General features: G+C 37.2%; 1 protein-coding gene across 18 annotated transcripts in view; it reads right to left on the bottom strand.

The window, feature by feature from the left end:
- Window positions 1-26927, bottom strand: part of DLG1 (discs large MAGUK scaffold protein 1) — a 284963-nt gene that overhangs the window by 42603 nt on the left and 215433 nt on the right. For all 18 annotated transcript variants that reach the window (XM_054575106.1, XM_054575105.1, XM_054575108.1 and 15 more), the window contains one exon: window positions 5917-6031. In XM_054575106.1, coding sequence (XP_054431081.1) covers window positions 5917-6031 — 115 coding nt within the window. The remainder of the gene's footprint in view (window positions 1-5916; window positions 6032-26927) is intronic.

Raw genomic sequence — 26927 nt, 5'->3', positions numbered from 1 at the left:
AAAAGATTATACAGAAAACCTTTATCAGTAACTCATGTTCACTAATGTATTTTTCCCTCTTGATGCTGATTCCCACTGATTAAAAATAAAGCTAGCATTATTAGAAGGCAACCACCATTTTGAATACAGTGTTTATTGTATTCCTTGACCCTTACCCATTTTTTGTTGATTTGGTTTTATCATATGTATGTGAATGACTATGTAATTATGTATGGTTTTATTGTTTCGAAGCTTCATAAATGGTATTATATTGTATGTCACCTTTTGTACCTTGATTTTTTATGTTTTACTTTTCAATTTTAAAATACACTTACTAAAAAGAACTATAAGACTTCTGGTTAACTATGGCAGACTGGCTACACGTATTTATTTCCTCACAAAAGTGACAAAAAAAAAAAGAAAAATACAAAAGAGAAATGACAATAGAATAGAATGTTTAACAAGTTTTGGGATGATGGTAACTAAACCTAGCAGAGTGAAGGAAGCTCTAAGTGGAGTGTCTGAAAAGAGTGATATTGAAATAAGATTTATCTGTAAGACCTTAGAAATGCTTATGAATTAGAAATATATAGTATCTAGAAGGTAGAGACAAGTTACAAAAGTGTAGACAGAAGAACTGGTGGAAACACTGTATATAGAGCGCTTAGACCCTCCCTTTTTTTGTTTCCAGTCCCATAGAAGACCAGAGCTTTAGTTCCTAGAGAAATTGGTTTTCGGGAATGTGGTAGGAAGGTGAAAAGGTGCTGGGTTGAAACAGAAGGATTGATAAGAAGTCTGCACACTGAAAACTGAATCCAGCAACCTGGTTTATACTTGAGGAGATTAAGAATTTGTCTCTAGAGATATTTAAATGACACCAAAGAAAAGAATGACCTGGGGAGGGAAGAGGGCAATGAAAAAGTCAGTAATCTTCTAATTAAATCCACCAGCTTGATTCTCTAATCATAAGAATAGAAAGCAAGGATCCTAACCACTTAAAGATAGCCTCATGTTAAAAAAAAAAAAAAAAAAGGGAATAAAAAACAAGCAAACTAGAACAAAGGAATAGAGAGAAAGCAGAGAATTCAAGAAGCAGAAGAAAACAGTAGAGAAACATGAGAAGATATGTCCACAAAATAAAAAAATGACAACCCCTCCCGCCCCCAACAAACCCCCAAACAAAATCAAGTAAGAATGGGCTCCTGGAAAATAAAATAGGATATCATAACCTCCCACAACCCTCCAAATTTTCTATCAAGGAGAAGGCAAAATAAGTCATTTTCAGACATGCTGAGACACGAAAAGTACCTCCCACACCTTTTCCTCAAGAATTTACTGAAGGATGTGCTTTGGCAAAATAAAAGTAAATTGAGAAAGCAGAAAATGTAGAAGCAGACTGACACAGTATAGAGCCAAAGGGAATAGGATCATGGCAAAGGAAAGTCTCACATGAAAATTGTACACCAAGTCTATAGAGCAATTAGTCCAGATTGGAACAAAAAAGATGGAAAAAACTGAATTGATAAGACCACATGTGTGCCATATGTTTCATGCGAAAAACTCTAAATAAGTTACTGGAAGACAAAAGGAAACAGTAATAAGTAGAGGGAATATTAAGAAATGAAAGTGAGGCAACTGTTAAGTTCAGGAAAAATGAAGGGTTGCAGAAGAACTGTGGTTATAATGTACTGCTTGATGATGTAATCTCAGATATTACATAAGTCACATAACTCTAAATGCTATTAACTTTATTAACAGTGCCACAATTATGTTTGAGAAATAGGGAAAGAGGCAGAATGAGTGGTTTGGTGTGAGAGATAAAGTTCTAATTTACCAAAGCAGTAAGTCTTCTACTGTCCAAAGTTGGTAAATTAGAAACAACAGTATACGCACTTTATTAAAAAATTTGGAGGTAAACTTCTGGTCAAGATGGTGGTATAGGTAAACACAGCTACCTCCTCGCATGACCACATCAAAATTACAACTAAACTATAGAACAACCATCAGTGAGAAATGTCAGAAATCAAGTTGAATGGAAGTCTGATGACTATGGAATTAAAGAAACCACACCCATCCAGACTGGTAGGAGGGGTGGAAAAGTAGAATGGGCTGGTCCCACATAATTTGGGAAGGGTATCTCAGGAATGAGGAGTCCTAGCCCCACACCAGGCCCCTGAGTCCAGGGTTCCAGTGACAGGAAGATAAGTCCCCATAACTTCTGGTTGCAAAAACCCGTGGGGATTGAGTTGGTGGAAGAAACTTCTGGAGCTCCAAACAGGACCTCTTAAAGAACCCATGCATGGATTCATCAACTCAGGCTCACTCCCTCTGGGATCCAGGATTAGGGTAGCAGCCTGAGAGACACCAGGGGGAAACTGAAGTATCTGACATTAAAGCAAGAGCTGGGGGACAGCGTTTTCCCAGACATAAAGGCAGAAAGAGGACAATGTCCATTTTCTGAACCATCCCCCCACTGAGCCACAGAGCCAGCAGGTTGGTGCCATACCTGAGACACCATCAACATGGCTAACACTGTTTGCCCCACCTTGGAGAACCCCAGCGACTCTGGCCAACCCGGCTGCTTTTCTATATGAATGGTTGGTTTTGACTCATGCTTTACGACTTCCTAAATCTTCTCAAAAAAGCAACAACAGTCCTCAGTGAGACCCAGCCCCTGTGCCTCTTGCTAAGTGGCCCCAGGCCCGGCACTAGGAACAATCGGCCAAGATTCACGGTGTGGTTTTGCCCAGGAATCTCCAAGCCCAACACAAGTAGCAGCCATCTCAGGTTGCTTTACTGCTCAGGCAGGATGGCACTGGGCAAAACATAAGTAGGGGCTGACTTTGGCCCGCACCACCTGGGAAAACCCAGAGCCAGTGTACCGCTACAGACCACATGGGAATACCACCACCCTGCCCCTGTACAGCTGGTCCTCCCCAAGGGCAGAGGAGGTTGGTGGTCAGTGGTCATAGCCAGTCCTTTCAGCTGTGGGTAAATCCCTTCCACTGACCTGCCAACAGCAATCAAGGCTCAACTACAAGAGAAGAGTGTACTCAGCCCACAAAAAGGGCACACTGTGCCACTGGACCCTATAGGACACATACTACATTAGGCCATGCTACCAAGATAGGGAGTCATAGCAGCTCTACATATACAAAGCTACACATAGCAGCTCTACAAATACATAGAAACAAACATAGGGAAGCTGCCAAAACTAGGAGACAAAGAAACATGGCCCAAATGAAAAAAACATATCAAAACATCCGCAAAAGAACTAAACAAAATGGAGATAAGCAATCTATCAGATGCAGAGTTCAAAACACTGGTTATAAGGATGCTCAAGGAACTTAGGACCTCAACAGCATAAAACAGATCCAGTCAGAAATGAAGGATACATTAATGAAAATAAGGAACAATTTACAGGGAAACAACAGTACAGTGGTGAAAGCTGAGAATCCAATCAGTGATTTGGAACATCAGGAAGCAAAGCAAAGCAAAACTAAATAAAACCATCACAACAAAAAATACAATCAGAATAAGAAGAAAAAAAATATATATAAAAAAAGAGGATAGTATAAGTACCTCCGGGACAACTTCGAGGGGTTCAACATTGCATTAGAGATGCCAGAACAAGAAGAGAAACAGCAAGAAATTGCAAATCTATTTGAAAAAATAATGAAAGAAAACTTCTTTAATTTGGTGAAGGAAATAGATATGCAAGTCCAGGAAGCACAGAGAGTCCCAAACAAGATAGATGCAAAGAGGAGCACTCCAAGACATGTCAATTAAAATGCCAAAGGTTAAAGAGAGATTCTCAAAAGCAGTGAGAAAAGAGCAGTTAGTTACCTACAGGGGAATTCCTGTAAGACTGTCAGCTGATTTCTTAAAAGAAACTTTGCAGGCTAGAATGGACTGGCAAGGAATATTCAAACTCATAAAAAGCAGGGGCTTACAGCCAAGATTGCTCTACCCAGCAAAGGTAACATTAGAATTGAAGAGCAGATAAAGAGCTTCCAAGACAAGAAAAAACTAAAGGAGTTCATCATCATCAAATCATTATTATATGAAATGTTAAAGGGACTTCTTTATGAAAAAGATAAAAACTGTGAACAATAAAATGGCAATAAGTACATATCTATCAACAATTGAATCGAAAAAACACACTAAGCAAACAAGAAGAACAGAGTCAGAATCAGGGTTATGAATAGTTTCTGATGGGTGCCAGATGGGAGAGAAGTGTGGAGAATGTGTGAAGAGGCGAGGGGATTTAGAAGTACAAATAGGTATTTACAGAATAGCCATGGGGATGTAAAGAACAGTGTAGGAAATGGATGAGCTACAGAACTTACATGCATGACAAATGGATATGAACAACGGTGTGGGGACTGCCTGAGAGAATGTGGGGTGCTGTGTGGAGGGGGGTAAGGGAGAAAAGTTGTGATAACTGTAATAGCACAATCAATAAAATAAAGCTAAAACAATAAAAATTTGGAGATAAAGGCAAAGGAGTTTGTTAGGAAAATGGAAATAAAGTTTTAAGGACTGTTTGGAGGTCACAGTTATTTTTCATTATAAAGTCTTTTGATAATATACAACTTTATAAGAATAAAAAGTGAAGATGACTCATTAAATGTACCTAAAACAAATATCACCTAATGTTTGTTATGTGTTTTTAATAAATCAGATATTAAAGGTAACACCTTTATTATCTACATTACACTATTTAGTGTAATACATGAATTACACTAAACTTAGAAATTATAGATTAAAAAAAGGAGAGGATAAACACAAATTTATATTTTTCCATATTCTGTAGATATCTATAGATAAAATACTTTTAACAACTTTGAGTCAGAAAAGTTTAATAAATATGGCAAGAATTAGTGGAAGGAAAGAAAAATTTGATACATGTAGGATTCCTAGATCATTAGAGTAGAAAGAATAAAAAGGGTAGTAGAAATAGAACAAGAAAAGAAAGAGGAAAGGTTCCATTTATTATGTATTGGAGAACAAGTATAGAGTATATGCTTGTGTATATAGACATATTTATACATACAGAAACATATACGGGATACGTCTATTTTATATAACATATATCATCTCTCACCAGAATAACAAAACATTAGCAATAGGCTCCCTAAAAGAATCAAAAGGAATGAAAGACTAATTATGAAGAATAATACAAATTACTTACAGTAATCAACTGAATTTAAAATAATAGTATAATAATAGTATAGTAAGGTACATATAAAAGCTCTACTAAAAAAGTATACAAGATACAAATAAATAGGATATCTGTATTGTTTTGTTAGCCAATCAAATAAAAAAACAATTTCTATACTAATGGTATCTATGTAATATTATTAGGTTTATGTTGCCACATTAGTCTTATATAGAAAAATAACATGTTTATCTTCTCCCAAGTGTTCCAAAAATGCATGACAAAATTTACTGAAACTGTACTCTTTGCTGAAGCAATTTACATTTTAAGTCATTACTTACATATGCTTTCTTTGCTATAATCCAAACTGTCAAGGTAATTAAATGTTAAACAAATGGAGAATATTTTATTATAAAATAATACAGGTAAATATTAGTGTTGGATAGGCCATATTAAGCTACAATACTGATTCAGTAAAAGATCAGCTTAAAAAATTTTCTGGTGTATCTTTATTTTGTATTTCCTTCCTATTATTCAAGGGGTTATATAATTTTCATTAATCAAATTATAATATATTCCAGCTCTTGAAAGACAACTGTCAGAAAAGTAATCATAAAAAAACATTTCTTTAGTTTGCAACTTATTTTTCTTTCTTTCTTTCTTTTCTATAGTAGAACTCAGTGAAAAACCTGAAAGAAATCATGTATAAATATTAATACTTGCCATAGTTGCATAAATTATTAAGACCTGCCATAATTAGAAGTAGAAAAATTTACCTGACATAGAGGGATCGCTTCTGGCTAGTTCGAAGAGAACCTGATCCTGAACTAATGCTACTATTCATCATCTGCTCCCGTAAGTCATGTATTTTCGCTTCAAAACGACTGTATTCTGATAAAAGAAAAAGAGAAATAAATTTATATTTTATATTATCAAAAAAGTTACTTGAAGATAAAATATTAAATATGTAACCTGTCCTATAATTGATTAAAAGTGGTTAGAACCTTAAGAGAGTACTCTGTACAACAATCTAATATGCATATATAAAAAATTAAATGTACCATAAATTATTATTGGCTGAATTAGAATTTTCTCATATGCTATTTTAAAGTTCAAATCACATTTAATCAATTAAAAGACAATTTCCATGCATGATACACCAGTATGAATCTTACATTACTGTCTGATACTTGTGCTGGGTCAATAATATGGGAAAAATATACCTTAAGAACTGATAAATGCAATTAAATTTATTTCAACTCATAAGTTTTCAAAATACCAAAATAAGATACAAAAGCAATCTGAAATAGAAAACATTTGTTTAAGGTATTTTTTAGTATGATGGAAAGCCTTTAGTACTTTTCCCTTGGAGTATTTTTGCCATCTGTAAAGAAATGAGAAAGAGTTTATTTTAACTTAAAGGTTCCTATCCCTTTTATGGATTTCTTTCAATTTTACTGTAGGTCCCCCCTCTGCCCCCTGCCTTTTCACATATTGGTAGAGTCAACTAGGAAAGTCCGTATGTTGATGTTGATTGTCAACACCTCATCTGGTGCTATTGGCTGGAACATCTCAATGTAGCTGCTTCATATGACTGCTTGGTTTTCTCAGAGGACATAAAATCAAGATAGGGAAAAGGCATTTTTGTGGAGGTTCTGGTCAAGGTGGTAGAGTAGGTGGGCACTGCACTCACCTCCTCACATGACCACATCAAAATTACAACTAAGTTATAAAACAATTAACCTAGATAACCATTTGAAGACTAGCTGAACAGAAGTCCTACAACTAAGGATATAGAGAAGCTATGCTGGGATTGGTAGGAGGGGTAGAGAAATGAAACAGGCTGATCCCCACACCCGTGAGTGGTGCTTGATAATCTGGAAGGATATTTTAGCTGCACCGGTTCCCCCTGAGGACTGAGGGGTCTTGGCCCCACGCTGGGTTCCTGAGCCCAGAACACCAGTGCCAGGAAGAGAAGCCCACATAATACCTATCTATGAAAATCAGTGGGAATTCCATCTGTCCAGATCAGAGGGAATGGTGCTGGAAATCCAGGCATCCTCTTAGAGGGCTAGTGCACAGACTCTCCCTTGTAGGCACTCAGCTCAGGCTCTGGCAAAGGGACTGCAGCTTGGGAGACGGGGGAGTATACCAGAGATGAACACAGAGAAACTGAGTTTTATGGATTCTGGGTGAGAGCTGAAGGGACTCCTGCCATTATCCCTGTGTTCAGTCCTCTCACCATACAGCCAAGTCTGAATCTGCATTTGCCTGGTGAATTCCACTAGTTCCACCCTGACTATCTGAGACCCCACCTTATCACAAAGGTCTGCAGGCCACAGGTGAGTGGCAGCTGGCCTCTGTGTATCCTTAGACTTTTGGTGAGTGGCCTCAGGCCCAGAACCAGTGCCAAATCTGAATATGTTTTAATCTGGTGAATACCACCCATCCCTCCCATGAGCATCCAGACCCAGCACAGGCAGATCCCAATGGTGGATCACTCTGCAGCTCCTAACAGGCAACCCTGGCCAATCACAGGCAGTATCTGACATGATCTGCAATTGAGTCCCTCCCAAGAGGCCTCAGAACCAACACACCTATTGGCTAGCATCAGGACACAACAGAGCACCACCCGATTAGCTCCACAAGTAGCACACTGAAAAGGAAGTCTCAAGCAGGCACTAGATCCTGCTGGGGCAAATCCTGCTCCATGGGGTCAACCCCTGCACAGTAGCTCAATCCTCAAAGCCAGCTAGCCTGAGGTTTAATTCTACCCAATGACATGCCAACAGCAATCAGGGCTCAACTACACAAAAGGAGGGCACACATAACCCACAAAAGGGACACTCTTAAGCAATGGCTCAGGTGATCAGGGAGACTGCAACTGGGCCCCATAGGACACCTACTTCACAGGGCCATCCTGTCAAAACTGGGAGATGTAGTTTATCTACCCAGTACATAGAAACAAACACAGAAAGGCAGACAAAATGAAGAGACAAAGAAACATGTCATAAACAGCAGAAACATCCAGGAAAAAATACTAAATGAAATGAAGGGAAGCATTCTACTAGATACAGAGTTCAAAACACTGGTTATAATGATGATCAAGAACCTTAGGGGAAGAATAAATTCAGAGAGAACTTTAACGAAGTGATGGTAAGTGTAAAAAAAGACATAGAAACCATAACAAAGTAGTAGTGAGAAATGAAGACAACAACAGGAATCAACAGCAGATTAGATGAACCAGAGGGCTGAATCAGTAATTTGGTAGACAGGGTAGTAGAAAACACCCAATCAAAAATGGCAAAAAGAAAAAAAATGAGGACAACTTAGTTAGGGGCCTTTTGGGTTACACAAAGCATAACAACACTCACATCAGAGAAATATCGGAAGGAGGAGAGAGAGGGCAAGGGATTGAGAACCTATTTAAAGAAATGTCTCAAAACTTCCCTAACCTGGGATAGGAAAAAGACATAAAAGTAAGAAATGCAGAGAGTCCCAAACAAAATGAACCCAAAGAGGCCCACACCAAGACACATCATAATTAAAATACCAAAGGTTAAAGACAAAGAATCTTAAAAGCAGCAAGAGAAAAGCATTTAGTTACCTGTAAGGGAGCTCCCATAAGACTGTCAGCTGATTTCTCAGTAGAAACTTTTCAGGCCAGAAGGGACTGGCATGAAATATTCAAAGTGATGAAAATGAATAGCAAGGACCTAAACAAGGCTATCATTTAAAATTGAAGGAGAGAAAGAGCTTCCCGGATAAGCAAAAGCTAAAGGAGTTCATTACCACCCAACCAGTATTACAAGAAATGATAAAGGGGCTTCTTTAAGAAGAAGAAAAAGAAAAAAAATGGAACATAAATATAAATAATAAAATGGCAGTAACTACATATCTATTAACAGTCACTTGAAGAGACCTACTTCAGATTTAAAGGCACATAAAGTGGATGAAAGACACATAAGAAGATTAAAAAATATATTTCATGGAAATGGCAATGAAAAAAAAAGCTGGTGTAGCAATGCTTACATTTGACAAAATAGACTTTAAAACAAAGGCCATAATAAGAGACAAAGAAGAACATTAATAATGATAAAGGGATCAACCCAATAAGTGGATATAACTCTTGTAAACATTTATACTACTCTCAACACAGGAGAACCTAAATATATAAAGCAAATACTGATGGACATACAGGGAGAGACTGACATTAATATAGTTATAACAGGGGGCTTGAACACCCTGTTGACATCACTGGATGGATCGTCCAGAGAAAATCAACAAGGAAACAGTGGTGTTAAATAACACATCAGACCAAATGAAGTTAATTGATATTTTTTAGAGTGTTTCACCCCAAAACAGCATAATATCCATTCTTTTCAAGTGCACATGAAACATTTTCCAGGAAAAACTACATGTGAAGCCATAAAACAAGTCTCAATAAATTTAGGAAGACTGAAATAGTATCAAGTATCTTCCCTGACCACAATAGTATGAAACTAAAAATCAATTACAGGGAACAAAACCTGAAAAACACACAAACACGTGGGGGCTAAATAACATGTTACTAAAAAATGAATGGGTTAACAGTAAGATCAAGGAAGAAATCAAAAGATACCTTGAGACAAATGAAAATGAAAACAACACAGCTCCAAATTTATAGGACACAGTAAAAGCAGTCCTAAAGAAAAATTCATACCAATACAGGCTTACCTCAAAAAATAAGAAAAAAACTCAAATGAACAATCTAACCTTACACCTAAAGGAACTAGAAAAAGAACAACAAACAAAGCCCAAAGTGAGTAGAAGGAAGAAAATAAACATCAGAGCAGATAATAAAATAGAATCTAAAAAAAGAATACAAAAGATCAATAAAACCAAGAGCTGGTTCTTTGAAAAGATAAACAAGATTGATAAACCTTTACGCAGACTCATCAAGAAAGAGAGGACCCAAACAAATAAAACTAGAAATAAAGAGAAGTGAAAACTGACACCACAGAAAAAAAGGATTATAAGAAAACATTACACACCTTCTTCTCTCTTTCTTGGTGCTGTGTATGGAGGTGGCAGCTATCTCCTACTTGGCATCATGGCTAACCTCAAACCCCTCATGAAACTCCAAACTGTCAAAAAGAGGACCAAGTTCGCCTGGCACTAGTCATATCTATATGTCAAAATTAGGCAGGACTGGTGGGAACCCAGAGGCATTGACAACAGGGTATGCAGAAGACTAAAGGGCCAGATCATGATGCCCAACAGGGTTATAGGAGGAAGAGGAAAACAAAGCACATGCTTCCCAGTGGCTTTCTGAAGTTCCTGGTCCACAATATCAAGGAGCCTGAAGTGCTGCTGATATATAACAAATCTTATTGTGCTGATATTGCTCATGATATCTCCTTAAAAAAGCAAAAAGCCATTGTAGAAAGAGCAGCCTGGCTGGCCATCAGAGTCGACAATCCCAATACCAGGTTGTGCTGTGAAGAAAATGAATAGAGAGATTGTGTACACATTGTATTTGCGTTAATACATACATAAAATTCTGCTCTGCTCTGGACAAATGGTTCAGTTATTTAGTGCGTTGTCATGTACATCAAAAGGCTGTGGGTTTGATTCCTGGTCAGGGCACATACAGAGGGTAATTGATCAATATTTCTCTCTCACATTTCTCTCTAAAATCAATAAACACATCTTCAAGTGAGAATTTTAAAAAAACACCATAAAATTCTGCCAAAATATTACTACAATTATATGCTGATAAATTGAACAGCCTGAAAGAAATGGATAAATTCTTAAAAACATATATAATCTTCCAAGACTGAATCAAGGAGAAAAAGAAAACCTGAAGACCCATTACTACCAACAAAACCAAAATAAGCAATCAACAGATTCCCAACTAAAGTCCTGGACCAGATGGCTTCACAGGTAAATTTTACTTAACAGTCAAAGAAGAATTAACACGTATCCCTCTCAACTATTCCAAAAAAATTTAAGAGGATGGAAGAGTCCCAGGCTCATTTTACGAGACCAGCATTATCCTAATTTCAAACCAGAGAAAGACATTACAAAAAAAGAAAATTATGGGCCAACATCCCTGATGAACATAGATGTAAATATCCTCCAAGTATTAGCAAACTGAGTTCAGCACTATATAAAAAAAGATCACACATCATGATCAAGTGGGATTTATTCCTGGAGTGCAAGGTTGGTTCAATATTCACAAATCAATTAACATGACACACCATGTAACTAAAGGATAAAAATATGATCATATCAACAGATGCAGAAAAAGCATAGACATCTGACAAAATCCAACATCCATTATAATAAAAACTCTCAGCAAAGTGAAAATAGAGGGAACATACCGCAACATAATAAAGCCCATATATGACAAACCAATAGCTAACATCATACTCAGTGGGGAAAGATAAAGCATTTTCCTTAAGATCAGGAACAAGACAGGATTTTTCACTTTCACCACATTTATTCAGCCTAGTATTTCAAGTCCTAGCCACAAACATGAGACAAGAAAAAGAAATAGAAGGCATTCAAATTGGAAAAAAAGAAGTAAAACTGTTACTATTTGAGGATGACATGATACTATGTATAGAGAAACCTAAAGATTCCACCAAAATACTACTAGAACTGATAAATGAATTCAGCCAAGTGGCAGGGTACAATATATAATATTCAGAAATTGGCTGCATTTTATACAACAACAAGGAACTATCAGAAAGGGATATTTAAAAAACCCCATTTATGATCTCATAAATAAATGTAACCAAGAATGTAAAAGACCTGTACTTGAATAATTATAAGACACTGAAGAAAAATACTGAAGATACATATCAATGGAAGCACATATTGTGTTCATGGATAGTCAGTATTAGCATTATTAAAATGTCCATACTATCCAAAACAATCTATATTCCATGCAACTCCTATCAAAATAAATGCTAATTGCCATTTTTCACAGAACTAGAATAATCCTGCAATTTATATAAAACCACAGAAAACTCTGAATAGCCATAGCAATCTTGAGAAGAACGAAGTTGGAAGTATCATCCTATCTGATATAAAACTATAGCACAAAACTATAGTAATCAGCCCTGACCAGTGTGGCTCAGTAGGTTGGAGCACTGTAACCAAAACTGAAAGTTCGTGGGTTTGATTCCTGGTCAGGGCACATGCCTAGGTTGTGGGTTGGGTCACTGGTCAGGGTACATATGAGATGCAACTGATCGATGTTTCTCTCCCTCTTCTTCTTCCTCCCTTTCTCTCTCTCTAAAACCAATAAGCATGTCCTTGGGTGAGAATTAAAACAAATAAAAACAACATGGTACTGACATTAAAAACAGACATAACAATGGAACAGAATAAGGAGCCCAGAAATAAACCTATGCCTGTATGACCAATTAACATATGACAAAAGAGGTAAGAACATACAATGTGGTAAAGACAGATTTTTAATAAATGGTGTTAGGAAAACACCATTTGTTAAATAAAATTGAACAGATAGATGGAAAAAAAAAAAAAGAAAAAAAGAAACTAGATCACATCCTTATACCATATTCAAGAATAAACTCAAAATGGACTAAAGACTTGAATATATAAGCCTTGAAACCATAAAAATCAGGAAGAAAGCATAAGCAGTAAACTCTAATATTTCTCTTAGTAATATTTTTCTGATGTGTCTTCTCAGGCAAGGGAAACAAAAGAAAAAAATAAACAAATGTATCTATGTCAAACTAAAATGTTTTTGCATTAGCAAAGCATACTATCGACAAAATGAAAAGACAATTCACTGAATGAGAGAACATACCTGTCAATGAAGCATCTAATAAGGGGTTAATATCCAAAATTTATAAAGAACTTACAAAACTCAACACCAAAACAACAAACAAACCGATTAAAAAAAATGGGAAAGGACCTGAATAGATGCTTCTCCAAAGAGGACATACGGATGGTCAAAAGACATATGAAAAGATGTTCAATGTCACTAATCACCAGAGAAATGCAAATTAAAACCAAATAAGATATTATACCTCACATTTGTCAGAATGGCTATCATTAATAAATCAGCAAACAAGTGTTGGTAAGGATGTGGAGAAAAGGGAACAGTTGCACACTATTATTGGGAACGCAGATTGGTGTAGCCACAATGGAAACAGTAAGGAGGTTTCTCAAAAAATTAAAAATAGAACTACATTATGACCCAGAAATTTCATGCCTGAGTATTTATCTGAAGAAATCCAAAACACTAAATTGAAAAGATATATTCGTGTGTACCCTCTATGTTCTTTGCAGCATAATTTACATTAGCCAAGATATGGAAAACAACTCAAGTGCCCATCAACAGACAACTGGATAAAGAAGATGTGGTTACATATATACAGTGTAATATTCCTCAGCCATAAAAAATGAAATCTTATCATTTGAAACAAGACGGATAGACCTAGAGTATTAAGGTAAGTGAAAAAATTCAGACTGAGACAGGCATACACCATATGATGTCACTGATATGTGGAATCTAACAAAACAGAAACGGGCTCGTAGATACAGAGAAGAAACTGAAGGTTGCTAGATGGCAGGGGGCTTAGGAGGCTAAATTAAAAAAGCCAAGGGGTTAAAAAGTACAAATTGGTAACTACAAAATAGTCACAGGAATATAAAGTACAGGATAGGGAATACAGTCAATATTGTAATAACAATGTGTGGCATCAGGTAGGTACTATAATTAGTGGAAGGATCACATTATAAATTATGTAATTGTCTCTCTACCATGCTGTACACCTAAAGAAAATAAAAATTTTGAAAGACAACTGTAATGGAAAAAAATTTTAAAAAGGCATTTGTGTGGATAGATTCTGTAAATCAGCAGGGAATAAGCTTTCTACTTTTTAATGTTTTTCATGTAAGAGCAAAAAAAGTTTCTGTATTAAAGATTTTTTTTGCATTATACAAAAATGTGATTTTGAAGATGGACTATTTTCATTTATACTCTATATTAAAAACTAAATGTATAAATAACAAACACTGTCTTTAGATATATTTTAATGATTATGCTATTATAGTTGTCCCAATTTTTTCTCCTTTGACTCCTCCACCTGGTACCCCTGTTCCCTCCAGTAATAACTCCTCCGCCCTTTAGTTCATCTCCATGCGTCATGCATATAAATTCTTTGGCTTCCCTACTTCCTATGCTGTTCTTAGCTTACCCATCTATTTTGTACCTACCAATTATGCTTCTCAATTCTTGTATATTTCCCTCCAATAGCTGATAACTCTCTCTGTGATCTCCATTTCTATGATCCTGCTCCTGTTTTAGTTGTCTGGCTAGTTTTTTTTTTTGATTCTGTTACTGATAGTTGTGAGTTTGTTGTCATTTTACTGTTCATAGTTCTGATGTTCTTTTTATTAAGTAAGTCCCTTTAACATTTCCTATAATAAGGATTTGGTAGTGATGAACTCCTTTAGCTTTACCTCGTCTGGGAAGCACTTTATCTGCTCTTCCATTCTAAACGATAGCTTTGCTGGTTAGAGTAATCGTGGTTACACATCCTTGCTTTTTTTATCATTTTGAATACTTCTTTCCACCAGCCCCTTCTTGCCTGTACGGTTTCTTTTGAGAAATCAACTGATAGTCTTATGGGAACTCAGTTGTAGGCAAGTCTCCTGCTGCTTTTAAGCTTCTTTTTAGTTTATTTTTTATATTAAAAACTTTTTAAAATCGTTCAGTAAGTGTTGTCCCAGTTTTCCCCCACTGCTCTCCCCTGCCCTGCCCATGCCACCTCTCCCCCACATTCAATGCTCTCACCATTGTCCTTGTCCATGGGTCCTTATACAAGTTCCTTGACTTGACCCTTCCCCTTCTTTTCCCCGTTATTCCCTTCTCACCTCACATCCGGCCACTGTCAGTATGTTCTTTATTTCCATGCCTCTGGTTCTATTTTGCTGGTTTGTTTGTCTTGTTGATTAGTTTCCACTTATAGGTGAGATCATATGGTATTTATCTTCCATTGCCTGGTTTATTTCACTTAGCATAATACTCCCCAGTTCCGTTTATGCTGTCATGAAAGGGTAGGAGTTCCTTCTTTCTTTCTGCTCCGTAGTATTCCATCATGTAAATGTACCACAGTTTTTGATCCACTCATTTGCTGTTGGGAACTTAGGTTGTTACTAGCACTTGGATATTGTAAGTAACACTGCCATGAACATTGGGGAGCATAGGGTTTTTTTGAATTGGTGTTTCAGGATTCTTAAGGAACGATCCAAGTAGTGGAATCACTGGGTCGAAAGCAGTTCCACTTTTAGTTTTTCGAGGAAATTCCACATTGTTTTCCATAGTGGCTGCACCAGTCTGCAGTCCAACCAATAGAGTACTAGAGTCCTATTTTCTCCACAACCTGGCCAGCACTCTTTTTTTGTTGTTGATTGGCCTATGATGGCCATTCTTACTGGTGTGAAGTGGTATCTTGCTGTGGTTTTAGTTTGCATCTCTCTGCTGGCTAGTGATGTTGAGCATCCTTTCATATGTCTATGGCTTCATATGTTTATGGGTCCTCTGCATGTTCTCCTTAGAGAACTGTATACTCAGTCCTTTTCCCATTTTTAAAATTGGACTGTTTGTCTTCCTGGTGTAGAGTTATGTGAGCTCTCTGTATACTCTGGACATCAAACCCTTGTCCAAGGTATCATTGGCAAATATATTTTCTCATACATTTGGTTTCCCTTTTCATTTCTTTGATGGGTTTCTTTAGCTGTGAAGAGACTTTTTCATTTGATGAAGCCCCATGTTAATTCTTTCCTTTATGTCCCTTGCTCTAGGGGATATATCAAGGAAAATTCTGCTGCATGGAATATTTGAAACTGTCCTGCCTATATTCTCTGCTAGAACTTTTATGGTGTCACAACTTATATTTAAATGTCTTTTATCCCTCTTGAGTTTATTTTTCTGTATGCTGTAAGCTGGTGGTTGTTTCATTTTTTTGCACGTAGCTGTCCAGCTCTCCCAACACCATTGTTGGAGAGCTTATTTTTACTCCATTTTATGCTCCTGCCCTCTTTGTTGAATATTAATTGACCATAGAGACCTGGGTTTATTTCCGGGCTTTTTATTCTGTTTCATTGATCTATGTGTCTGTTCTTATGCCAGTCCAGACTGTTTTGATTACAGTAGCCTCGTAATAGAGTTTGATGTCCGGTATTGTGATCCTTCCTGCTTTGTTCTTCTCAAAATTGCTGAGGCTATTTGGTGTCGTTTATGGTTCTGTGTAAATTTTTCAAATGTTTGTTCTATATTTGTGAAATATGTCATTGGCATTTTAATAGGGATTGTGTTGATTCTCTAAATTGCTTTCGGTAGTATGGACATTTTGGGGACGTTAATTCTTCCAATCGATGAACACAGTATATGCTTCCATTTACTTGCTTCTTAATTCTTTCTTCAGTGTTGCATAGTTTTCTGATTACACGTCTTTTACCTCCTTAGTTAGGTTTATTCTTAGATATTTTATTTGTCTTGTTGCTATAGCAAATGGGATATTTTTCCCTAATTTGTGTTTCTGATACTTCGTTGCTGGTGTACAATACCTTTCAGTCCTGAATATTGACTTTCTATCTTGCTCTTTTGCCAAATTCACTTATTAGGTCGAGTAATTTCTTAGTGAAGTCTAGGGCTTTCTTTGTACGCTACCAAGTCATCTGCTAGCAATGACAGTTTTACTTCCTCCTTTCCAATTTGGATGCTGTTTTTTCTTTGTTTGTTTGTTTTTCTTGTCTGATCCCTGTGGCTAGAACTTCCAATACTATGTTAAATATACGTGGTGAAAGTTGATACCCTTGTCTTGTTCCTGATCTCAGGGGGAAAGCTTTTAGTCTGGGCCCACTGAATATGATGTTGACTGTAGGTTACTCATATATGACCTTTACTACATTGAGGAATGCTCCCTGTCTTCTCACTTTTGACTGTTATCATAAGTAGGGTGCTGTACATTACCAGATTCTTTTTCAGCATCTGTTGATATGATGATGTGATATTCATCTTTCCTTTTGTTTGTGTGGTGTATTGTGTGTATTGATTTGCAAATATTCTACCGTCCTTGCATCCCTAGGATGAATCCCACTTGATCATGGTGTATGATCCTTTTCACTTATTGCTCAATGCGGTTTGCCAATATTTCGTTGAGGATTTTAACACCTACGTTCATCAGCAATATGGGCCTGTAGTTTTCTTTCTTTCTTGTGTCTTTATCAGGTTTTGGGATTAGGATGATGCTGGCCTCATAAAGAGTTTGAGAGTCTTCCCTCTTCTTGGATTTTTTGGAATAGGATAGACAGGGGTTAGCTCTTCCTTAAATGTTTTGTAAAAATCTCCCATGAAACCGTCCGGTCCAGGGCTTATGTGCCTGTACTTTTTTGATTACTGCTTCAATTTCACTAGCTGTTACTGGTCTGTTCAGGCTTTCTGCTTCTTCTTGATTCAGTTTCGGAAGACTGTATGTTTCTAGAAATTTGTCCATTTCACCCAGGTTTTCAAACTTCTTGGCATACAGCTGGTTGAAGTAATTTCTTAAAATTCTTTATACTTCTGTGGTATCGGCTACAGTTTCTCCTCTTTCATTTCTGATTTTATTTGTTTGGGTCCTCTCTCTTTTTTTTTCTTGATGAATCTGGTTAAAGGCTTATTGGTTCTGTTTATCTTTTCAAAAAACCAGCTCCTGGATTTATCGATCCTCTGAATTGTTCTTTTAGTTTCTGTGTCGTTTAAATTCTGCTCTGATCTTGATTATTTCCTTCCTTCCTTCTCGCTCTGGGCTTTGTTTGTTGTTGTTCCTCCAGTCCTTGTAGATGTACGGTTAGGTGGTTTATTTGAAATGTTTCCATCTTTTTCAGGTAGGTGTGTATTGCTATGAACTTCCCTCTCCAGACTGCCTTCGCTGTGTCCCATAGGTTTGGGCTGCTGTATGTTCACTTTCATTTGTTTCCAGAAACTTTCAGATTTCCTCCTTCATCTCATTGTTAACCCATTCATTGTTTAATAGCATGTTATTCACTCACTATGAGTGTGACTGTTTTTGGTTTTTCCTTGAGGTTGGTTTCCTGTTTCAAGCGCTTATGGTCCAAGAAAATGCTTGCTATGATTTCAGTTTTCTTGAATTTGTTGAGGTTTGTTTTGTACCCTATCATGTGCTCTATCTTTGAAAATGTTCCATGTAAATTTGAAAAGAATGTGTATTTTGCTTCTTTGGGGTGAATGGTTCTGTATACATTAAGTAAGTCCCTTTGATCTAGGGCGTTATTCAATGCCGCAATATCCTTGTTGATTTTTTCTTTGGAAGATCTATCCATTGTTGTCAGTGGGGTGTTATACCCCCTAGTATAAGTGTTTTGCTGTCTATATCTATATCCCTGTTTTTCCCCCCTGTCCATTTGCTTGGAATATTTTTTCCAACCCTTCGCTTTCAACCTGTGTTGGTGTTTTGTTCCCCCATGCAAGTACTAACCAGGGCCAACCTTGCTTAGTTAGCTTCTGAGATCTGATGAGACTGGGCACGTTCACGGTGGTATGGCCGTAGACAGAGGTGTTTTGTTCTGAGGCGGGTCTATTGTAGACAGCATTTGTGCAGGTCATGTTTTCTTATCCGTTCAGCTATCCCAAGTCGTTTGATTGCAGCATTTAATCCATTTACATTAAAGGTTATTATTGATAGGTACTTATTCACTGCCATTTTTCTCCTTTGTGCCTGTGTTCCCCTCTCTCTCTCTCTCTCTCTCTCTCTCTCTCTCTCTCGTTTTCTTCATCTTCTTGGAACAGTCCCTTTAGCATACCTCGAAATGCTGGTTTGCTGGAGGTGTATTTTAGCCTTCTTTTGTCTGGGAAAACTCCTTATTTTCCCTTCCATTTTAAATGAGAGCCTTGCTCAGTAGAGTAGCCTTGGTTGCAGGCCTTTGCTTTTCATTATTTGAAATATTTTTTGCTCTTCCCTTCTGGCTTGTAGTGTTTCTGTTGAGAAGTCAGCTGCTAGCCTTATCAGAGATGCCTTGTGTGTTACTTCCTGTTTCTCCCTTGATGCCTTTAAGATTCTCTCCTTGTGTTTGAATTTTTCTATTTTAATTTGGTGTGTTTTTGAGTGGGCCTCTTTGGGTTCCTCTTGACTGGGACCTTCTGTGCTTCCTGGACTTGTTTGACTCCTTCTCTCCTCATATTAGGGAAGTTTTCCATCATTACTTTTTCAAACAGGTTCTCTCTCTCTCTCTCTCCTCTTCTCCTTCTGGTATCTCTATTATACAGGTATTATTACATTTCATGTTTTTCTGAAGCTCTTTTAACCCCTCTTCATTCTTTCTGAGTCTCTTTCTTGCTCTCTCTAGGAATTTATTTGTACCTTGTCCTACAGCTTGATGAGTTGATCCTCTCCTTCATCTAGCCTGCTTTTGATTCCTTCCACTGTGTCCTTCAATTCGGAAATTGTATTCTTCATTTCCTCCTGGCTCTTGCTCATAGTTTCTATGTCCTTTTTCATGTTGATGTACTTCATATTTAGTTCCTTGTAGCTTCCCTGTAGTTTTTTGTAATTCTCACTGACCTCATTGACCTTCTTATAACCATTGTTTTGAACTCAGTATCTGATAGTTTGCTTGCCTCTATTTCATTTAGCACTCTTTCTGGGGATTCTTCCTTTCCTTTTCATTGCGGGTTTTTTCTTTGTCTTCCCTTATTTTTCAGGAGGTTCTGCTTGTTTGCTTCTACTTCTTATTGATCTCCTTTCACACCCTGTCTTTGTGGTGTGAACTTCTATGGTAGGAGACCTGCTGGAATCAGTGGTGCAGTCTCCTTGATCTCCTGAACTTGATGCTCTTGGGATGATGCCCTTTATGTTGGCTCTCTGGATGCAATTGGGTTTTTATTGCTGTTGGTTGTTCTTTGGTGGGTCCTTCCCTCCAGCTGGCTGACTAAGGGTCAATCCACCCACTATGTCTTGTATGCTTGTGTGCAGATGCTACCAGAACAAACCACAAAACTCAGGAAACAACTCACACCCAGAAAAATAACTCCCATCCTCAATCGCACTATCAGCAGTAAATGAACCGGTATTAATAAGGGTATAAAGAGATTAAGACTAGTATAAGAAAAGAGAGCAAATATGAGATGACCTACTGAAAGAAAAATGATTTTGGAGGGTAAAAAGAAGCGCACTAATAAGAGTAGTGAATAGGAGCAATGTAAAGACAGTAAAATTTACATCATAAATAAAAAGGAATGAAGTGGGCAGAATGGAGTAAGAAAAGGGAAGCATATAATATTAGGTTTAAACAGTAATTAAGTAAATTAAATTGAGAGAGAAAGAAAAAGAAATGAATAATAATTATAAAAACAGAACCAAAGTGGAGAAGAAGATCCAGCACAGCAGTAACAACAAATCAGCTAAGATTAATATAGGCAGAATGGGAATAAAAATGGGAGGGGGAGAAAAGTTTAAGAGATGTCTTGAGGAAAGGGAAGTGATTTTGGGATGATAGAGGGAAAAGGAATACTAAGAGTCAGGAATGAAAACCAGGCTAAGGTAGGGAAAAATTAAAATTTGAGACAAAAGAAAGAATGGGTAGGATGAAGGCAGAACAGAGTAGGGGATGGGAACAGTAAAATTTGAGATCTGAAATACAAAAATAGCAAAGGCTTAGAGATAAAATTGAAGAAAGTGCAACAACAGCTACCCTATCCACAACGAACATGCAAAGATTGATAAAGGTGGAGAGAGAACATTGGTATTTTAAAAGGAGAGAAAAGAATGTGAAATGACCATTGACAAGAAAATTGGTTTGAGAGGCTGGATGGGGGAGAAATAGTAAGAGCAAGCAATTGAAACAAGTTGTAGCAAGAGAGGAAACAATTTTTAAAGTGAAAATAGTAAGAGAAAAGAAGGTAAAATGGAGTAAGAAAAGGGAGGGGCAAAGTATGAGAAGTGAAATAAACTATAAAATAAAATCTGATGACTTAATATGCACAAACTTGAAGGATAAGAAATTAATGTTAAAAAACTATACAGGTAAGAAAGTATCGCAAATCATGGAGAGGACCACAGTGGACTTCATCTCAGTAGCATCAAGTATTTACCACTGTTTTTTCTTTCTGGATCCCTCTCTGGTGATGTCAGATGGTGTCCCAGTCTGGCCTTAGGAAGCCTACTGGAAACTACCAGGGATCTACCATCTGTGGCCGACTCTTTCAGTTGTTAATCTAGTCACTCTGTAATCAGCAGTACAGCTTAAGCACCACAGGGTGGGGCAGAGTAATTCCTGTGTGTGGGGCTATTGCTTCCTCTCAGGCTAATGCCTGAGTATGGGGGATGACTCAGCACCAGGATTCTGGTGACTGCTCTCTCAGTTCCCCCCATGAAGCCACCACCTCCAGACTCTCCTCAAGAATCTCTAGGTTCACTCTGCCCCCCACCCCCTTTGCTGGAGCCCAAGGTGAGTGGCTGCATATGAAATTTATGCGTTGGCTCTTTAAATGGCTCTCTGCGTGTCCAGCTGTCCAGCTCTGGCAGAGGGAAATCCTGCCATTTTTTACAGCTGGATGTTATCTGTGTACTTTTTGAGCTCTGGTGCTGTAGGCTGGGGAGTGTGGCTTGGTGTTTGGACCCCACACTTTTCAGGAGGATTCCTCTGGGACTTCAGCTGCTGCCTATGGGAGACCAGCCAGCCCTCTCAGTCTCCTCAATCCCTACCAGTCATGTTGTGTTGAAGCTGTTTCTTCTGTATGTCTGTGGTTGTAAGGCTTCTCTCCCGCTACTGTTCAGTTGTTTATTCTGGATGATTTCTCCACAATTTAGTTGTAATTCCAGATTGGTTCTGCGGGAAAGTTAGTATAACTTCCATTCACTCCTTTGCCATCTTGGATCTTCCTAAGATTCTCTCTTTATCTTTAATCTTTGGCATTTTACTTATGATGTGTCTTAGTGCGGTCCTCTTTGGGTCCACTGTGTTTGGGACTCTGCTTCCTTGAATTGTATGTCTATTTCCGTTGCCAAATTAGGGATGTTTTCTTTCATTATTTTTTCAAATAAGTTTTCAATTTCTTGCTCTTCCTCTTCTTTTGGCATCTCTATGATTCAGGTGTTGGCACGTTTGGAGATGTCCCTGAGTTTTCTTATTTTGTTTTCTTGAATTGTTGTTTCTTCACTCTATGCTGGTTGACTGTTTATTTCTCCCTTATGTTCCAAATAATTGATTTGAACCCTAGCTTCCTTCCCTTCACTGTTGATTCGCCATGGGTTTTTCTTTATTTCATTTACTGTAGCCTTCCTTTTTTTCCCTTATGTGTTTGCTGTACTCAAAGAGTTCTCTGAGTATTCTTATCACCAGTGTTTTGAACTCTGTATCTGACAGGCTGGCTGTCTCCATAGAGCTTAGTTCTTTTTCTGGAGTTATGATCTGCTCTTTCATTTGGGTGATGTTTCTTTGTCTCCTTAATTTGGCAGCCTCTGTGTGTCTGTTTCTGTGTATTAGGTAGAGCTGCTTTGACTCTGTCTTGGCCCAACTGTTACATTGTAACGGGAAGAGCCTTAGGTGTTCCCCTCGATGGGGTAATCAACTTTGAGGTGCTGTATGTGGGGGAGGGGTCAGAGAGGGAACAATACTGCTTGTTTGATTCTCACCCCATTTCCAGTCACTTCACCCACTTCCCCTATGCAACTGGTGCCCTTCTAGATGCTGCCCTGCTGGTGAATCCCAGAGTGAGTTTGCACACGTTCTAGGACCATGAAGGTCTTTTAAGTGGACTTTCCTGAGAGACCAGCAGTTTCTTCTGCTGCCCCAATTCCCACTGATTTTTATAGCCAGAAGTTAAGAGGCTTATTTTCCTGATGCTGGAACCCTGGATCACATAGTCTGGCTTGGGACCAGGATGGCTCACTCTCCAGGTGTCCCTTCTGGGTTTTTTTTAATCTACCACATGTGAACATTGTACCGCCCATTCTGCCGGCTGCTCCTGCTGCTACACTGTGTCCTCTCCACCCTAGGTCCCCGTCTCTGTCCCTCCTACCCATCTGGATGAATATTTCTTCTTTAAATCCTTGGTTGTAGGACTTTGATACAGTTCGATTTTCTGGCAGTTCTGGTTGTTTTTAGTTTTGAGATTAGCTGTGATCCTTCTTATGGTTGTGCAAGGCGTCAACACATGTTTACCTATGCCCCCATCTTAGACAGAAATCTTAATAACAAAAACCTTAAACATGCTTTCAAAAATACTTGAAGTACACGGTTATCCACCCATATCTTTTCCTCTATTTATAATAAAGTTATTTTACACACAGGTCAGATCTCATCAGATTTTCTCATAAAAGTCTTATAGAAAGAGCAAATAACTTGTCTGGGAGTTTATATAATTTAAAAAGACAATTAAGAGTAAGAATTATTAATGTTAAATTACTCTTCTTTTCACTATAGTTATCAATTTTGTTTTATGGATACTAAGATTATTTGAAGCAACAATTCACCAAAAGACTCATAAATAGTTAAAAGTTCACATTAGTATGTAATATTCTTTTACTGCCCTTTAAAGTATAATAGAAAATTTAAAGTATAATATTAGTAGACTGATTAGTATAATATATCTACTACAATTCAACCGTTATTAATGATATGGAATCTGTTTTTCAGAAGATTTTATTTATTTTTAGAAAGAGGGGAAGGGAGGGAGAAAGAGAGGGACAGAAACATCAATGTGTGAGAGACACATCGACTGGCTGCCCCTTGCATGGCCCCAACTGGGAATCAAACTAGTGACCTTTTGGTCTGCAGGCCAGTACTCAATCCACTGAGCCACACCAGCCAGGGCTCACGTGGAATCATTAAGACTGTAAAGACACAGCTACAATACAGCTAGATTGATGAGTGGAGATATAGGTAAAAATATAAACTGAGTCATGAATTTATACTGGTTCTTCTAATTAAAAAATTAGGACCATTAAGTTTTTAATTAATCTTTATAATATCTGTATATACTTTCTTGCATATGAAGAATTCTGGTACTCAAGACACTGGGGAATAACATAATTAGAGTATTGCAGGAAGACCTGTTTGACCCAGTATTACATTCACAAGTCTTAAAACACCACAACTAACACTACAACTAAGACAGTATTATGGAAAAGTTAACTATTTTTTCTTGTTCTTTTTATCCTTAGAGTATGGCATACTAGGAATATACAGGTGTGGGCAAAAGCAGGATTACAGTTGTTTGTATGGAAAATAATAAATAATATCAACACAAGAATAAACTGTTTTGCATACTCAAAATTGTGAACCTACTTTTGCCCACCTGTGTATATAGCAATAAAAAAAGAGTGAGGAATATCTGTGTATGTTCCTATGGAATGTTCTTAAAATTACTATAGGAAGACTATTAGTATACTTACTATTAAGTAAAATATATAACTTGGAGAAATGTGTATGTTATTGTTTATTTAAGGAGAAACAATACATGTTTGTATGTATACTGTATATACACATAGTTATGTATACATAATTATACAGGGTGGGGCAAAATTAAGTTCACAGTTGTTCATATGGAAAATAATAAAATAAATAAATTATAGTTCTTTTATTTTTAACCTTTATCTCTTTTTTACAATATTATTTAGGATTAGACTTTGCTTTATTAGCAAATCTGAAAATTGTTTTAACAATTAAGGTGAGTAAACTTTTGATAACTCCAGTTGTTTGAGCTCAGTTCTCTTCCTACTATTTTATATATGTAAGCTTTTTATATAGCCAGCAAAAAACATTTTCCAAAGATGCCTGCATCCCGTATGTTCTTGTACTGTGTAACCTTTCCACTCCCCCTTTCAGGGTTAGATCAGACGAGGCCACAAAACTCTTGCCTGGTTCTTTTGGGATGCTTGTTCTGGGGGAAGCCAGACACCATGTAAGAAATCCAAGTATCCTCAAAGCACCGTGCTTCAGAGGTCACATGACGGTGCTCTGAGCCCATACTTCTAGCCAGAACCACCAACACACAAGACAAGCTTGGTGAAGCTATTTTGGATCCTCCAAAACAGCTCATCCACCAGCTGAATCCCATTAAGTGACTGCAGTCTATGCCACAAGAACCATCCAGCCAAAATGCTTCTTGAATTTCTAACCTACAGAATCCATAAGATGGTTACTGTTTTAATCTGCTAATCTTTGGGGTAGTCATAAAGCAGTAGTAACTAGAACACACTCACACTAGTGAGTAACTAGTCTCACTGTGAAGTCTATTTGAACACACACACACACACACACAAATATGTATGAGCATACACATACACATATACAAGACAAGCCTTCCTAAAATTATACATATATAACACATACAAATATATTAAACTGCCAAACATGGAATTATATAAATATAACATACAAAACATTTATACATAAAATAAAATTTATTATAAATATATTTATAACATATAAATAAAATTTATTTATTAAAAAGGGTACGTATATAAATATAAAATTAAGATGGTTTGTTCTTTTGTTCTAATGGTAATCTTTTGTTTGGCTTTTGGCTCCTTGCTATAAGCCAAAATATTTCAAATCTAATCTCCCCAGACCTGATTTGAAATCCTATCCTTTTATATCCAATTAATAATGTTAAAACAATCAGAAAGCTTATTCATTTTTTAAAATTATCTTTGAATTCTCCTATTTTCTGAAAACTGTATCCAAATTGTCAGAGTATACAGTCTTTTTATATTATATACTCTCTTCCTAATAATTATCTTAAATGCTAACACCAGTCCTTATGTCAGTATCTCTCCCATCATTTCGGTGTCTGAAGTTTGTTCTCTCTCTTCCAGACGAGTATATATGAACAGTACTGCCCTAATTCTTTGTTGATACATTTCACTGCAGCCTTTACATGAGAAAGTCTGACTTAGTTTCTTTCTTTGAATTTTTAAAAAGGACGCTGACTCCATTGTCTTCTATAAACCTTTGCTGATGAAGTTTTGATGACGACCGCATTTTCTTATCTTTAAAAGGCATTTTTTGAGGGGCCTGGAATTCCACTGAATTTTTCCTTTTCAATTCCAATAATTTCATTAGATTATTTCTCAGTGCTAGTTAACACCTTAGGTACATGGAATGTCCTTTTAATATGTATTGAATAGTATGAAGATAATTTTTAACATTAGAGAGATTTTCTTATTTTAGTATTTGTTTCGTTGCATTGTTTTGGTTGTTTTCCTGAGACTCCCATTATATATGGAATATTCTTTGCTTACTTTCTGTATTTGTCATTCTCAAATCCTTAAAAAAAAAAAAAAATTCCTCACCAAAGGATATGCTCATTGATTTTAGAGAGGAAGAGAGAGAGAGAGAGAGAGAGAGAGAGAGAGAGAGAGAGAGAGAGAAGGGGAGAGAGATCAATCAAACCTGCAACCTAGGTATGTGCCCTGACCAGGAACTGAACCCCGGAACCTTTCGGTGCATAGGACAACACTCCAACCAACCCTGGTCTTGTATTTTCCCTCTAGACATGTGAACCTTCTATTTTCTTTGGTTTTATTATCCCTATTCTGCTCAATTTGAATTGTATTCCCTGTACTTTTTCTTTAGTGTGGGGTTTTAAACTGAAAGAGAGCTATAGTTGGTTAAATGTGTCATAGGGCCTAGAATACTCCACCAGTGTCTTTACACGTTTTGCAGATCCCATGTACTCACACGCAGATTGTGCAAAAACCTTTATTTTTCCAGGTGCTCTTTTCAAATTGGCCCACTGCATTTTCTAATGAGCACT

This window comes from Pteronotus mesoamericanus, unplaced genomic scaffold, assembly GCF_021234165.1.
Source record: "Pteronotus mesoamericanus isolate MK-2021 breed Mesoamerican mustached bat unplaced genomic scaffold, CSHL_Meso_final contig_27, whole genome shotgun sequence".
Lineage (NCBI taxonomy): Eukaryota > Metazoa > Chordata > Mammalia > Chiroptera > Mormoopidae > Pteronotus > Pteronotus mesoamericanus.
The sequence above is the reverse complement of the archived record's forward strand: the minus strand, read 5'-3'. Positions and strand labels throughout refer to the sequence as shown.